Below are 16601 nucleotides of genomic sequence, written 5' to 3' on the forward strand. Positions count from 1 at the left end.
CAGTCCAGGATTCCATTCAGGATCAGGCATCGCATTGTTGTGTTTCTTTGGTCTTCTTTAATCTGAAAGAGTTCCTTAGGCTTTCTTTATCTTCATGACCTTGAAATCTTTCAGGAAGCCAGTTATTTTGTAAAATGTCCCTCAATTTGAATTTTTTTTTTTAAAGAATCAATTTTATTTATTTACTTATTTTTGGTTGTGTTGGGTCTTTGTTGCTCCGAGCAGGCCTTCTCTAGTTGCATTGAGTGGGGGCTACTCTTCGTCGCAGTGCACGGGCTTCTCATTGCAGTGGCTTCTCCTGTTGCGGAGCACGGGCTCTAGCACACGGGCTTCAGTAGTTGTGGCACACGGGCTAAGTAGTTGTGGCTCACGGGCTCTAGAGCGCAGGCTCAGTAGTTGTGGCTCATGGGCTTAGTTGCTCTGCGGCATGTGAGATCTTCCCAGACCAGGCCTTGAACCTGTGTCCCCTGCATTGGCAGGCATATTCTTAACCACTGTGCCACCAGGGAAGCCCCCTTTTACTTTCTATCTCTATGAGTTTGACTATTCTAGGTACCTTGTATAGTGGAATCATACAATATTTTTTTTTGTGTGTGACTGCTTTATTTCACATAGTGTAATATCTTCAAGCTTCATCCATGTTGTATAGCATGTATCAGAATTTTGTTCCTTTTTAAGCTTGAATGACATACCATTGCATGTATATATCACATTTAATTTTTCCATTCATCCATGGGTAGACACTGGGATTGCTTCCACCTTTTGGTTATTGTGAATAATGCTGATAGAAACAAATATCTCTTTGAGACCTTGCTTTCAATTCTTTTGGATGTACACCCAAATGTGGAATTGCTAGATCATATGGTAATTCTATTTTTAATTTTTTGAGGAACTGCCATACTCTTTTCTGTAGTGGCAGCAACATTTTACATTCTCATAACAGTGCACAAGGGTTCCACATGATAGATCCTTTTTATAATTTTCATTTAAGCACCACAAAAATCCTTTGGAGCGAATACTGTTACTCTGTTTCATAACATAAAGAAGATGAAGAAATTGAGGCTCAGAAATTAAGTGCCTTTGAAGGGTCACAGCTGGCAACTGTGGGTCAAGATTTGAACTGAGTGAGGCTTTACTGCACACCTCTACTCTTTTCACTGTTCCATTCAGTCTCCCAGAAGGAGTGGTAATCATATGCCTGATGCTCACAAGATTCCTAGAGGTCTGGTGATGAGGCCCTGCTCGTTTGAATGCATCAAGATTTTCCTATAGGATCTTGTTTTCTTACCCATTTTAGTTCAACTTTCCATCCTTCTAGGACAGTTTCTTAAGGACAGTATACCAAGGAATTGTCTGGGGACACTTGTTAAAATATGCAGAGCTCAGGGCTGTGCATGTTTAGAGATTTTGGTTTTGTTTTCTAAGGTGGGGCTTTAGCAATCTTCATTCTAAAAAAAGTACTTTAGGTTATTCTGTTGCTCATGGTCCAGATCATGCTTTAAGGAATGTTCTATGGTAAACATCTCTAATTCATTTTGTAATTTCTCAGAGGAAGTGGTTTCAAACCCCTCTTCCTCCCAGTTATTTTTTTCTTATTTGGCAGTTGGTAGCTTATAGATTTACTTGTATTTGCTTTGGTTTGTGGTTTTAGTTGATTCATTTATTCTCATATCCATTTCAAAACAGTGAAGTGAAGGTGCTTTGATGCGTTAACTGAAGAATACTTTTTCTGCTTTTTTTTCCCTCTAGTAGGCTTTTGTAGATTTCTGTGGGGATGTTACTACTGTTTGCTTCATCTTTTCCTTTAACCTCAGATGTAATCTCTCTTTTGACTTCTTCTTTTGGCATTTGATGAGGCCATGTTAGCCCACTCTTTCCTGTGTAGTTTCTTTACCTTGACTATAACACCCGGGTCAGGAGTGCCATGCCGTCAAGACTCAATTTATAGATGAAGCATTTGATATCTTTCAGGCATAAATGGTTAATTTCTGACCTCCTGCAACTTGGAAGAAAAATCTGGTGTTTGCTTGAAAGTAAATTGTTCACTCGGGGCTTCCTAGTTGAGTCCTAATAATTTGATGCTATTTGGTAGGCAAGAGTAGGTGTGAAATTTGTGTTATTTATTTATTTTTTTTTCGGTACGCGGGCCTCTCACTGTTGTGGCCTCTCCCGCTGCGGAGCACAGGCTCCGGACGCGCAGGCTCAGCGGCCACGGGCCCAGCCGCTCCGCGGCATGTGGGATCCTCCCGGACCGGGGCACGAACCCGTGTCCCCTGCATCGGCAGGCAGACTCTCAACCACTGCGCCACCAGGGAAGCCCCAAATTTGTGTTATTTAGTATAGGTACTACCTAGATGTGTGATGCTGCTGAAATTGTTTTAACTCTGTTTCTCCCCTCTGTCCTTTCCCCCCACCTTTTTTTTTCTTTAAACATGCTACATGCTGCCCTTTTACCTCTTAAAATTTTCCTAAGGCTTAGATGAGGGTGGGAACTGTGATTTCTCAGTCGTCGGTGGCGTGGATATCTTACATAAAGGCTAAGCTCCTTTCTGGGACTCTTTTTTTCTTGCCCCCCCCCACCCTTTTTGAAAAAAATTTTTATTGGAGTATAGTCGCTTTATAATGTCGTGTTAGTTTCTACTGTATCCTTTCTGGGATTTTGAGATTTGTAGGGCTATTTGTGCCGGCAGGCTAATTTCTATTCTCGATCCTTGAAAAATCAACTGTTGAACTTTATTAAGGTGTCTCTACATAGAGAGGACTTTATAGTATAGCTTAGTTACATTTGCAGATTATCAGCAGTAAATTTTAAGACTTGTTTTGACATCCTCATGCATGTTTACATAATCCTCATATGTAATAAACCCTCAGTAGCACTATAGTTTTGTCTTTCAGAATCAGAGACCTAGGGACTTCCCTGGTTGTCCAGTGGGTAAGACTCTGCACTCCCAATGCAGGGGGCCCAGGTTCGATCCCTGGTCGGGGAACTAGATCCCGCATGCATGCCGCAATTGAAAAAAAAAAAACCAAAAAAGAAAAGATCCCCCATGCCACAGCAAAGATCCTGCATTCTGCAACTAAGACCCACTGCAGCCTAAATCAATTTAAAAAAGAATCAGAGACTTAACCTCATCTTCTTCCGTATCATGCCCAATCCATCCCAGGCAACTAGAAATGATTTTCTATTGAGCATTAGAGGGGAGTGCACTGAACTGGTCATTCTGAACTGAACTGGTCACTTGTCAAGAGACCTACCTGGGTGGCCTGCCATTGACTGGGTGACTTTGGACAAGCCTTCCTTTCTGGGCTTCAGACTGTACAAGGAGCAGGTTGAATTGGATGATTTCTGAGCTCTGTTCCAGCTCTGTGAAGATTCTATGTAGTGCCATTTTGAAATGCGTTCTAATTTTTTTTTAACTATTATTTTTTTCTCCTTCTCAGGCAGATGTTTGGAGCATGGGCATACTCTTATATGTACTTATGTGTGGCTTTCTACCATTTGATGATGATAATGTCATGGCTTTGTACAAGAAGATTATGGTGAGTATTACAAGGCACAGAATTTCATTGTAGAAGTTTTCTATATTGCAAACTATATGCTTCTGTTTATGAAAGTACAAGAATAAGCAGAAGTAATGTATGCTGCTAGAAGTCAGCATAGTGGTTACTCTTTGGAGGTGGTTAGTGACTGAAAGAGAGACATGGTGGGGCTTCTGTTTGGTTTTTGATCTGGATGATGGTTATACTTGTATTCAGTTTTTGAAAACTTATCAAAGTATACCTTATGATAGGTGTACTTTTCTATATGAACATTATACTTCAGTAAGAAGCTTAATAAAACAAAAACAAATGGGAAAGTAGACACGTAAGCTGATTTTTCTGGTAAGAGTTTTTGTTTTGTATCCTGAAATGATGCCTTAGTAAGCTGCTGTGTTAAATCACATCTTTCTTTAGAGTTATGTTAAAATAAGAGAAACTGTTTCTTTTTGAAGGTAAAATTTGGCTTTAAGGTATAATAAAACCACAGTTAAGAGTACTGTAAGCTTTGTTAAAATCATATATGTCAGAGATAGAAAGTAGATTTGTGGTTATGGGGCTGGCGGGGAGGGGTGGAGTGGCAGTGGGGAGTGACTGCTAACGGGTGCAGGGTTTCTTTTTGGGTTGATGAAAACATTCTGGAATTAGATAATGGTAATAATTACACAACTTTGTGAATATACTAAGAACCACTGAACTGTACACTTTAAAAGGGTGAATTTTATGTTATATAAACTATATTCAATTAAAAAAACTAAAAAATCATATATAGAAAGGAAAATAGTAAAATTCTTTTTAAAGAGTTAATATTCAAAGCAAGCTAACAAAAGAAGACATGTAAAGAGGAAGAGCACCATATTGTGTCCATAGCAAACCAAAGTCAGACCAGCAGAGCAACTTCTCTGAATGCGGCTTGAATTCCGTTCTATTTAACAAATATTTCCTAAAGGTCTTCTTTGTATGAGATACTGAAAGATGTGAAACAAAGATCTATGAAACTTAATCATTGTCTGCCAGATTTCTTGTTGGAGAGAGATACAAGGCTATCTAAAAAGGGGAAAGGGTGAGGGGTGCCATTTTATGACAGAGATTAAATGAAGTTAATACAGGAGTGGGTGTGGATTTAGGAGAACATCTTATAGTAAGTGAGGTTTGAGCTGGGCTTTAAAAGAAGGTTAGAAGCACTTCAGAAAGGGTTGTGGGAGAGAGCATGCCTGGTAGACAGTATCAGCCAAGGCGTAAGATGGGAGAAGCGTGGGAAGAAATGGTCAGAAGTTTTATGTGGCTGGACCATTAGGTCTCTAACACCCTTTAGGTAGGGAGACTACCTAAATCAGCTCTCATTTCTGGAAAGTAGCACACAGAATTGAAAGTGGTAGAACCACTTTCTACCAAAAGTTGGCTCTTTGCCTACCCTACTGAACAACCAAGTCTGAGGGCACTGAGTTCAATCTGCAGTTATTTTATTTATTTGACTTAATAGTTTTTCCTGTATCCCACCCTGGAAAAAGCTTTAAAATCTGTGCCCAAACTGCAAGAGTAGTTTTGGGAAGTGATGGAATTGCAGTAGTTCCAATTTCTTGAAGGCTGAGGAGCTCTGATTCTGCAGGATCAAAGAGAAGTCATGTTAGCAGTAGCTGTTGCCACTGTTTTGGGGAACCGTGAGTGCTTGTGCTTCTCCTTAGTGAGGGGAGATGGATGGGGCAGTGGGCTGGAGGCCAACCTCCTGGAGCCTGCTGGGGTAGCCAAGACAGCCTGTATTTCCTCCCATCTCTTCTCACAAAGCCTCCCCTAAACTTTGTAGGGTAGCAGTTGTTGCCTTGGCTCTGCTTCCTGCCTGTGATAGCAGTTCCTGACCTCACAGAGCCACATTCCCCGTGTCAACAACAGGATACAGGGAGGGTAGTGTTAAGATTGCTTTGTAGTTTCAGCTTTAGTTAACAGATGTGGAGTGGGAAGGAGGCTTGGTCTTTGGGCAGCTCAGTAACAATTTTCCAGTTACACTTTCGAAAAACATTAGGTTGACCTCTTGAGTTATTCCCTCTTTTTGCCACTCTTTCTATAAAGTAGAGCCCTGTTTTTTGTTCTGAAAATAACTTTAGTATTACAAGCTACTAGTATGTTTTCCCATATTCTTTTTTTGCTGGGGGTACTGCATGCCAGAGAATAAACTGACAGACAAGGTTCTCCAAAGATGAAGTAGAATTGGATCTGTTTGGTGTTATAGCATGAAATCTTATACCTTCTAGAATTCTAGAAAGACAGTGTGGGGACACATGATCATAGAATTTCCTTGTTGGAAAGGATCTTACCAATCATGTTTTCTCCTCTCTGCTTCTTGTTTAATATTTAACTCCTCACTAAAACATCTCTTGCCCTGGCTATGTCCAGGTAATCTCTCTCAGGGAGGGGGAAGCCTTAGCTGATGGACTTAGCGCAGTGGTTCACAACCCCGGCAGCATACCAGCATCTCTTGGGGTGCTTTAAAAAATATAGGGTCCAACTCCTGGAGCAGTTAAATCAGAATCTCATTGGTATTTTTAAAATCCAGGATCTCTACTTTCTATCTGTGGACTTTGGCAAATTACTTAGCTTCTCTGTGTGTCAGCTTCTTCATCTGTAAAATGGGTGATAGTAGTCATAACATAGCGTTGTTAGGATTAAATGAGTTAGTTCATTTATTGTAGTGCTCAATAAATGTTAGCTATTATTATTATTATTTTTAATGAAAGGCTGAACAATCTTTTTTAAAAAAATATTTATTTATTTATTTATTTATTTATTTGGCTGCGCTGGGTCTTAGCTGTGGCATGCAGGATCTTCGTTGCCGCGTGCGAGATCTTCTTTGCGGCATGCAGGATCTTTAGTTGCAGCATGTGGGCTCTTTTAGTTGCGGCATGCTGGATCTAGTTCCCTGACCAGGGATCGAACCGGGGTCCCCTGCATTGGGAGGGTGGAATCTTAACCGCTGGACCACCCGGGAAGTCCTAGCTATTATTATTGACATACGTTTCTAAATTTGGTTTGCCAGTATTTTGTTCAGGACTTAAAATTTGTTCAGAGATTAATATGTAGTTTTCCTTTCTAGAACTATTTTGTTTGTTGTTGGTTTCAAGATTTTACTAGCCACATAAAGTTGATTGGGAGTATTCTTCCTTTTACTGTTTCTTTTCTTGTGTGTGTGGGGGGGCAGTATAAGGTTGGAATTTTGGGGTGTTATGGAATGTGCTTGGAAGTCCATCCCCACCAGTGACTTCTTTATGGGAAGATTTAAAAATAGTAAGTCAGGTCGCATCCCTTTATTGGAAGCTCTCCAGTGGCTTCTTTCCCATTTCACTCAAGTACTACAAGCCAGAGTTCACCCTGTGGGCTGTAGGTGTTATCCTAGGTGAACTGGCCTCCCATTATCTCAGTGCCCTCATTGCTTACTCATCTTAGGATGAAATTCTTAAATCTTAAGTCTTAAGTTCAGTATAGTTACTGAACACCTAATCTGTGCCAGGCACTTTTCTAGATGCTTGAGATATATCAGTGAATAAAACAGATGGAAGGTCCCTGCCCTCATGGAGTTTATATTGTAGTGGTAAGGAAAAAATAGTGGTGGTGGTAGAAAAAGATAATAAGCATAATAAACAAATTATATTAAAAGATGATAATACTTGCTTTACAAAAAAGAAAAAATTGGGCAGGGTAAAGAGGAATCAGGAGAACAGATGGGGAGGGGTGTGGAGGGAAGAGAAGGGCTGGTTGCATTATTAAATATTAAATAAGGTGGTCAGAGGTAAGATTTGAGCAAGGCTTGAAGGAGGTGAGAGTGTTAGTCAAGAGGCTATCAAGGGAGAGAATGTTTTAGGCAGAGGAATCAGAGCAAAGGCTAGTAGGTAGAAGCATGCCTGGTGTAGTCAAGGGAGGGCAGAAGGCTAGGGCCCCTGGAGTGGAGTAAATGAGGAGAGCCGTAGGAAATGAAGTCTCGGGACAGGAGCTCCAACTGCCTTGGGCTCCGTAGCTGTCATAAGGATTTTGGCTTTTTCTCCAAGTGAAATGGGGAGCCACTAGAGGGTTTTGTTTTCTTTTTAAAATAAATTTATTTAATTAATTAATTTATTTTTAGCTTCATCGGGTCTTTTGTTGCTGTGCGCAGGCTTTCTCTGGTTGCGGCGAGTGGGAGCTACTCTTCATTGCAGTGCATGGGCTTCTCATTGCAGTGGCTTCTCTTGCTGCGGAGCACGGGCTCTAGGTGCGCAGGCTTCAGTGGTTGTGGCACCCGGGCTTCAGTAGTTGTGGCTCGTGGGCTCTAGAGTGCAGGCTTAGTAGCTGTGGTGCACGGGCTTAGTTGCTCTGCGGCATGTGGGATCTTCCCAGACCAGGTCCCCTGCATTGGCAGGTGGATTCTTAACTACTGTGCCACCAGGGAAGAGCCCCCACTAGAGGGTTTTGAGCAGAAGAGAGACATGGTCTGGTTTAGATTTTATCAGGACCATAGTGGCTACTGTGTGGACGGAAATAGGCTAAAAGTAGCCAAGAGGAGAACCATGGAGACTGGTGAGGAGGATATTGTATATTGTAGTAATTTTCAGATAAGAGATGGTGGTCATTGAGGTAGTGAGAAGTGGTTGGATTCTGGGTATCTTTTTTTTTTTTTTTTTTTTTGGTTGTGCTGCATGGTATGTAGTATCTTAGTTCCCCAACCAGAGATCAAACCCTTGCCCCTTGCAGTAGAAGCACGGAGTCTTAACCACTGGACCACCAGGGAAGTCCCTCAGGGTGTCTTTTTTTTTTTTTTTTTTTTTTTTGCAGTACGCGGGCCTCTCACTGTTGTGGCCTCTCCCGTTGCGGAGCACAGGCTCCAGACGCTCAGGCTCAGCGGCCATGGCTCACCGGCCCAGCCGCTCCACGGCATGTGGGATCTTCCCGGACCGGGGCACGAACCCATGTCCCCTGCATCGGCAAGCGGACTCTCAACCACTGCACCACCAGGGAAGCCCTGGGGTGTCTTTTTAAAAAAAAATGTATTTTAAAATTAACATAGAGTAAAATAACTTTTTTGTGTGTAACAGGTCTACGAATTTTTTGTTTGTTTGTTTTTTCGATACACGGGCCTCTCACTGTTGTGGCCTCTCCCGTTGCGGAGCACAGGCTCTGGACGCGCAGGCTCAGCGGCCATGGCTCACGGGCCCAGCTGCTCCGTGGCATGTGGGATCTTCCCGGACTGGGGCACGAACCCGTGTCCCCTAGCATCGGCAGGCGGACTCTTAACCACTGCACCACCAGGGAAGCCCCAGGTCTACGAATTTTAACACACATATAGATTCATGTAGCCACCACATAATCAGGATATATGTTTAGACTAATCTGTTGTGTTTTGAAGGTATAGCTAACCTAATTTGCTGATGGATGGGATGAGGGGAGTAACCTGAGCAACTGGAAAGTTGGAGCTGCCATCAGATGAGATGGAGAAGACTCCTGGTAGGGCAGGGATGATAAGGAGATCAGTTTTGAACATAAAGAATGTGTCTATTTTGTCTAATTTTTCAAATTTCTTGGCATAAGTTTGTTTATTTACCTAGTGACAAAGTGTATATCAGAGTTTTATGTATTTTTTTCAGATTAGTTTATAATATTTAAGGAATCTTATATTTTATCTCTTTATGCTATCCCCTTCCCAGATTTTTCATACAGCTGGTAGCATACCACGAACACTGTTCTGTATCTTGTCTTCTTCTCCTAACAGTGTGTCTTGGAAATCACACCATTTCATACCCAGCTCAGAACCTTTTCATAGAATACACTTCATAGAATTGCAGTGTATATTATGTACCTTAATTTATTTAACCAGTCCTAGGTTAATGGGTGTTTAAGTAGTTTCTAAGTGGTCATTTTGTACATTGTGAATATATCTGTAAGAAAATTCCTGGAAGAGTTACTGGGTCAAAGGGTATGTAAATTAGTAATTTTATTAGATACTGCCAAATTGCTTCCCAGCAAAGTTCTATCGATTTGTACAACTACCAGCAGTAGCATGAAAATGCCTATTTCTCCATAATCCCATCAATATAGTATGTCACCTTTTTCTATGTTTAAGATTTTTTTTTTGGCTATGCAAGAATTGTTTTATTTTTGTTTGGTCAAATTTATCTGTCTTTCATTGTCATATTTGGAAAGCCTTTCCTACATAGATTATTTTTTTAAATTCCCATGTTTCCTTCTAGCATTTTTGTTTTATTTTTTTTTACGTTTAAATATGTGATTCACTTGGAATTTGCTTTGCTGTTGTTTCTTGCCTTTAAACGTCACTAAAAAAATTGTAGAGATTTGTTTTCATATTCTGGATCCTTGTTTTTAAAAATCTTGTAATTGTGATGACAATGTAGCCATATGTACTTGGATTTGAGGTTCACTGTTAGCAATAATGTGCATAAGTGTATTTCAAATAGTCTTGATAATTTCAGGTTTTAAGACCACTTGTTAGATCTGATTAGGTCTTTTTTTTTTTTTAAATAAATTTATTTATTTATTTTTGGCTGCATTGGGTCTTTGTTGCTGTGCGTGGGCTTTCTCTAGTTGTGGTGGCTTCTTGTTGCGGAGCACGGGCTCTTGGTGCACAGGCTTCAGTAGCTGTGGCACACGGGCTCGGTAGGTGTGGCTCGCAGGCTCTAGAGCGCAGGCTCAGTAGTTGTGGAGCACGGGCTTAGTTGCTCCACGGCATGTGGGATCTTCCCGGACCAGGGCTCGAACTCGTGTCCCCTGCACTGGTAGGCGGATTCTTAACCACTGTGCCACCAGGGAAGCCCCTAGGTTTTCATTATCTTTTAATGGCTGCATGGTATCATGAAATTTCCTTTATTCTAAGTTTGTATACATCATTAAAAAATTCATTTTTAATTACCCCATTATTGCATAAAAACATTCTCTGTATAAAGAATTAAAACATTACAGATAACTAACATTCTCATGACCTCTTCTCCAATATCTGTCCCCAATCCTGCAATCTTTGCATAGGTAACTACTGTTATTACTTTGGTTCTTCCAGATCTTTTATTTGTATTTGTAGTATCTTGTATTTTGTTCTTAACATAAATGGTGTCATACTAATATTATTCTGTATCTTTCTTTACTCAACAGTATGTGCCTTGATACACATATAGTACTAACTCATTCTTATAAATAGTATGTCTAGCCATTCTCTTGTGAACATTTTCAGTTATTTTCTAGTTTTTTTCACTATTATAAGTGATGCTTAGTAAGATACCCTGTGCATACCTCTTTGGACTTAAGTAGTGAGTAGTAGAATTGCTCCATCATTTTTTTTCCAATTTATACTCCCACCAGCAGTATATGAGAGTGCCTGCTTCCGCATACTCTCCCCAATATTGTTATTTATCAAAATTTTGGATCTTGATTAATTGAATGGGTGGAAGTGGCATCTGATGCTTTATTCATGTGTCCTTAGTAATTACTTAAATGTTTATATATATATGTGTGTATGTGTGTGTGTGTGTGTATGTATATATATTTCTGTGAATGCCTGTTCATAGCATTTTCTCTCTCTAAGGTTGCTAATCTTTTTCTTATTAAATTATAAGAATGCTTCTACAATAAGGAATAGTAGTAATTGCTATCATTTCTTGAGAGTTTATTATGTGACATGTGACTATATGCATTTTACATGGATTAGCTCATTTAATCCTCACGATTGTCCAGTGAGGTGTAGGTACTGTTATTATACCCTTTTGAAGGATGAAGAAAGTGAAGCAGAGAGAGGGAAAATAATTGGTCTAAAGTTATCTAACTAATTATTGGCAGAATTGGGGCAAGAACTCATGTGGTCTGGATCCAGAGCCTATATTTTTTTATACAATTTTAATTAATTAATTAATTTTTGGCTGTGTTGGGTCTTCCTTGCTGCACGAGGGCTTTCTCTAGTTGCAGCAAGCGGGAGCTACTCTTTGTTGGGGTGGGCGGGCTTCTTATTCAGTGGCTTCTCTTGTTGCAGAGCACAGGCTCTAGGCGCCCAGGCTTCAGTAGTTGTGGCACATGGGCTCAGTAATTGTGGCACACGGGCTTAATTGCTCTGCGGCATGTGGGATCTTCCCAGACGAGGGCTCGAACCTGTGTCCCCTGCATTGGCAGGCGGATTCCTAACCTCTGTGCCACCAGGAAAGTCACCAGAGCCTGTATTTTTAACTACCATGCTATGGATCATCCCAAGGACTTAATACTTTGTCCTATGTGTTAAAGTCTATATATTTACATTTTTTCCCCTTGTTTTTTTTCTAGTACTTTTACATTTTAAAAATACTAGTTCTTTGATCTGCCAGGAATTAATATTGGTATAAGAAGTGATAGAGACCCACCTTCTTTCTTTTTTAATAAAATTTTTATTTTAAAATAGTTTTAGGGCTTCCTTGGTGGCGCAGTGGTTGAGAGTCCGCCTGCCGATGCAGGGAACACGGGTTCGTGCCCCGATCCGGGAGGATCCTACATGCCGCGAAGCGGCTGGGCCTGTGAGCCATGGCCGCTGAGCCTGCGCTCCGCAACGGGAGAGGCCACAACAGTGAGAGGCCCGCATACCGCAAAAAAAAAAAAAAAAAAATAGTTTTAGATTTACAGAAAGTTGCAAAGGTGGTACAGAGGGTTCCCATTTACCCTTGCCCAGTTCTCACTATTGTTTACATCTTATGTTACTGTGGTATGTTTGTCACTACTAAGGAACCAACATTGGTACATTACTGTTTAACTAAATGCTGTACTTATTCAGATTTCACTAATCTTTCTCTAATGTCCTTTTCTTATTCTGTATTCTTTCAGGATACCATATTATATTTAGTTGACATGACAAATATAATATCTGTGATAGTTTCTAGAGATCCAGTTTTAAAAAATAACCAGTTATTTATTTAAAAATAGAAATTTGGTTGTCCTAGAACTATTTATTCAATAATCCATCATTTTCCCGTTGACTTGAAATGATGGTCTTATTATATATTAAATTCCTACATTTACATATTTCTTTTTTTGGGCTCTTTATTTCTTTGTATTTAACTTTTTGTCTATGTTTGTTTTATATGTAATTGTTTTAATTACTGGATTTTTTATAATACCATTTATTTAATGTCTGGTAAAATTAGCTCCCTCTTATTCTACTTTTCCCCTAGAAATTTCCTGGCTGTTCTGCTATAAATTGTTTTTCCCTGGTGTATTTTTTTATTTTTTAAATTTTTAAAAAATTAAAAATTTTTTGGCCATGCCACGCGGCACATGGGATCTTAGTTCCCCTTAGTTCCCCGACCAGGGATCAAACCCAAGCCCCCTGCAGTGGAAGCGCAAAGTCTTAACTACTGGACAGCCAGGGAAGTCCCTGTGAGTCTTTGACAGTGCTTCCTGTTTCTTTTGGAAAACATTGTTGTTAAATTATAGTACATCTTTATAACAGATATTCTATAGCCATAAAAGTGAATGAGGAACCTCTTTAAATACTGATATGGAATGATATCGAAGATATATTGTTAAGGGGAAAAGCAAGGTGTAGAAAAGTATGTATAGTATACTGTCATTTTTGTAAAAAATAAAAGAGAGGGAGGTATGTTTATATTATTTGGAGTAATATGGAAGGAGATATAAGAAGTTGCTAGTTCCTGCTCCTTCTGGGGAGGAAAATTGGGAGAGGGAAGGGAGAATTTTCATTCTGTGCTCTTTTGTACCTTTTAAGTTTTGAATCATGTAAAGGTTCTACTTCTTGCCTAATTGCTCTGGCTAGGACTTCCATTACTGTGTTGAATAGAAGTGGTGAAAAGTGGGCATTCTTGTCTTGTTCTTGATCTTAGAAAAAGCTTTCAGTCTTCCACCACTGAGTATGATGTTAGCTATGGATTTTTCATATATGGCTTTTACTATGTTGAGGTAGTTTCCTCCTATTCCTAGTTTGTTGAGTATTTTTATCATGAAAGGGTGTTGAATTTTGTCAAATGTTTTTTCTGCATTAACTGACATCATGTTTTTCACCTTCATTCTGTAAATGTGGTCTATCACATATATTGATTTGTGTATGTTGAGCCAAACTTGCATTTCAAGAATAAATCCTACTTGGACATGGTGTATAAATCTTTTAATATGCTGTTGAATTTGGTTTGCTAGTAATAACTTTTTAAAAAGTAGAATAATAAAGTTTTGTCTGAGTCTTGAATCTCTAAAGCTGATGTGGAAAGTGGGGGAGGTGCCTTCAGCAGGCCAGGTCTGGGTCTCTATCTCTAGATATACAGAAGTAGAGTTCTATGCTTATTTGGGTTGTGCTGAAGTCTCCTCTGCCTAGAGCATCTACATCAGTCTTTTTTTTTGTTGAAATTTTTTGCTTTTCTCCCCCAATTCCTTTTTTTTCCTCCGGGGAGATAGAGCATTCTGAAGTATGTGTTTTTCATATTTTTGTGACCCTTGCACATGGTTGCTTATTCTTATTTTATTACAAAAGTAATACTAAACATTCCTGAGTTTTTCTTATTTGCCAGACTCTGCTCTGAGTGAGGTAGTTGCTATTATTGTCCCCCTCTTATGGATGAGGAAACTAAGGGGCAGAGACCTTACATAACTTACTCAGGGTCTTACAGCTAGTAAGTGGCAGAGCTGGGATTTGAACTCAGCTAGTCAAGCTCAGAGCCCGTTCTCATACCACCATGAGATATTGTTTCTCATCTCTGTAGTTGCTAGTCTCAAGAGAATCGTAGACTCCCAGAGCAGAAAATGATCCCCATCCCAAGCTTCTTTTTTTTTTTTTTTTTTTTTTTGCAGTACGCGGGCCTCTCACTGTTGTGGCCTCTCCCGTTGCGGAGCACAGGCTCTGGACGCGCAGGCTCAGCGGCCATGGCTCACAGGCCTAGCCGCTCCGCGGCATGTGGGATCTTCCCAGACTGGGGCATGAACCTGTGTCCCCTGCATCGGCAGGCGGACTCTCAACCACTGCACCACCAGGGAAGCCCCCAAGCTTCTTTTTGTGTCCATTAACTTGGGAATGTTCCCAGACATCCCAACTTTTCAGATTTACCAGGACTATATTTACCAGTTCTAATTCATATTAGGTATTGTGCATCAGTTTTTCTACTCAATTTAGGTGTCACCCCTGGTAGAGCAACTTGTCCTCATTTTCTTTTTTCTTTTTTTCTTTCTTTTGTTTGTTTGTTTTTGCGGTATGCGGACCTCTCACTGTTGTGGCCTCTCCCATTGTGGAGCACAGGCTCCGGATGCGCAGGCTCAGCGGCCATGGCTCACGGGCCCAGCCGCTCTGCGGCATGTGGGATCTTCCCGGACTGACGCACGAACCCGCGTCCCCTGCATCGGCAGGCGGACTCTCAACCACTGCGCCACCAGGGAAGCCCTGTCCTCATTTTCTTTATCAGTAGTGTTAAGGCATTGCAGTAGTCAATTATTTCCAAGGTCCAGTCCATCTCTGAATAGCTATAAGTTCTCTGACTTCTATTTATTCACATTCAGTTTTCCTTGTTTGTTTCAGCCTAGTGTTCTCCTCTGTTGATATTTTGAATCTTGATTCTGATCTCATGTAATATCAGCTTGTCCTTACCAGGAGTGTGACATTTTGTACATTTCTTAAATATCTCTAATCCAAGTTGTTGATTAAAAAACTGAATAGAGGGCTTCCCTGGTGGCACAGTGGTTAAGCATCTGCCTGCCAGTGCAGGCAACATGGGTTCGAGCCCTGGGCCGGGAAGATACCACATGCTGCGGAGCAACAAAGCCTGTGCACCACAACTACTGAGCCTGCGCTCTAGAGCCCACGAGCCACAACTCCTGAGCCCATGTGCCACAACTACTGAAGCCCATGCGCTTAGAGCCTGTGCTCTGGAACAAGAGAAGCCACCGCAATGAGAAGCCCGCACACTGCAACGAAGAGTAGCACCTGCTCGCTGCAACTAGAGAAAGCCCACGCGCAGCAACGAAGACCCAATGCAGCCAAAGATAGATAGATAGACAGACAGATAGACAGATAGATATTTTTTTTAAATTAAAAAAAAACAACAACTGAATAGATCTAGACCACCCCTAAGTGTTTTGGGGTTTTAGCCTGTATCAGATACACTTAACCAAGATTTTGTGGTTTTATCCACAAAGATAAAATAAGTGACTGTTAATACCTTATTGAAATTAAGCTACACTATATCCGTGGTGTTCCTCATTTACTGACTTAACTCTAAGCTTGCTTTTTTTTTTTTTTTTTTTAACCTATGTGGACCCAAACTTCTATGCTATTTATTTGCCTTCATTTGCTATTACTGCGAGTTCACATTCATATGGCAGCCATGGAATTAATGCTCCTAATTATTATTATTATATATATAAAATATATAATATATATTATAAATATATATAAGTATATATGTATATATTTTTTGGGGAGGCCGCGCTGCGTGGCTTGTGGGATCTTAGGTCCCCAACCAGGGATCAAACCTGGCCCCATGGCAGTGAAAGTGCTGAGTCCTAACCACTGGACTGCCAGGGAATTCCTGATGCTCTTAATTATTAATGTACTGTTTCACCAATACGAGGTGAATGTACCGACATACAAACTTCAGTGTCTCTACTTTTATTTATTTATTTGAGTACACTAGTGGGTCCTGGATGAATCCTTTGGGGGAGGGGACTTATCTCCAGATAATATAAAATTGTTACATCCTAATAGTAGATATTAGATCCAAGTTTTGATATTTTTGGTAAATCAAATATTTCTTCGGTGCAATGAATATGGTAGAAAATGTCTAATTCTTGTTCAATAGAGATTTAGCCTTCCTAATTAATATTATTTACTAATACTGTATATTCTTTGTTTCTCCTACTCTGAATTTCATTTTTTTTTAGTTTTTCATGTATTTGCAAGTTGAAAATTGATTCAGATTAGGACTTTTATGCATTATTATGGAATTTAATTTCACACATTATAGATTTTGAAATTTATTGTAATCTTGGCTCAGAACTATTGTTCCGAGTCATAGTGTAATACAGTCTGCTGGTTGAATCTAATTAAGGTGTCGTATCACTTGCATGCAGTATGTATCTTTGCC

The 16601-nt window shown here is 40.2% G+C and overlaps 1 protein-coding gene across 2 annotated transcripts in view; it reads left to right on the top strand.

Moving 5' to 3' along the window:
- MELK (maternal embryonic leucine zipper kinase) overlaps positions 1 to 16601 on the top strand; it is a 79011-nt gene that overhangs the window by 20747 nt on the left and 41663 nt on the right. For both annotated transcript variants that reach the window (XM_082642426.1, XM_082642427.1), the window contains exon 8: positions 3442 to 3540. In XM_082642426.1, the coding sequence (XP_082498552.1) occupies positions 3442 to 3540 (99 nt within the window). The remainder of the gene's footprint in view (positions 1 to 3441; positions 3541 to 16601) is intronic.

Source organism: Mesoplodon mirus, assembly GCF_964341445.2.
Source record: "Mesoplodon mirus genome assembly, chromosome: 1".
NCBI classification, from domain to species: Eukaryota; Metazoa; Chordata; class Mammalia; order Artiodactyla; family Ziphiidae; genus Mesoplodon; species Mesoplodon mirus.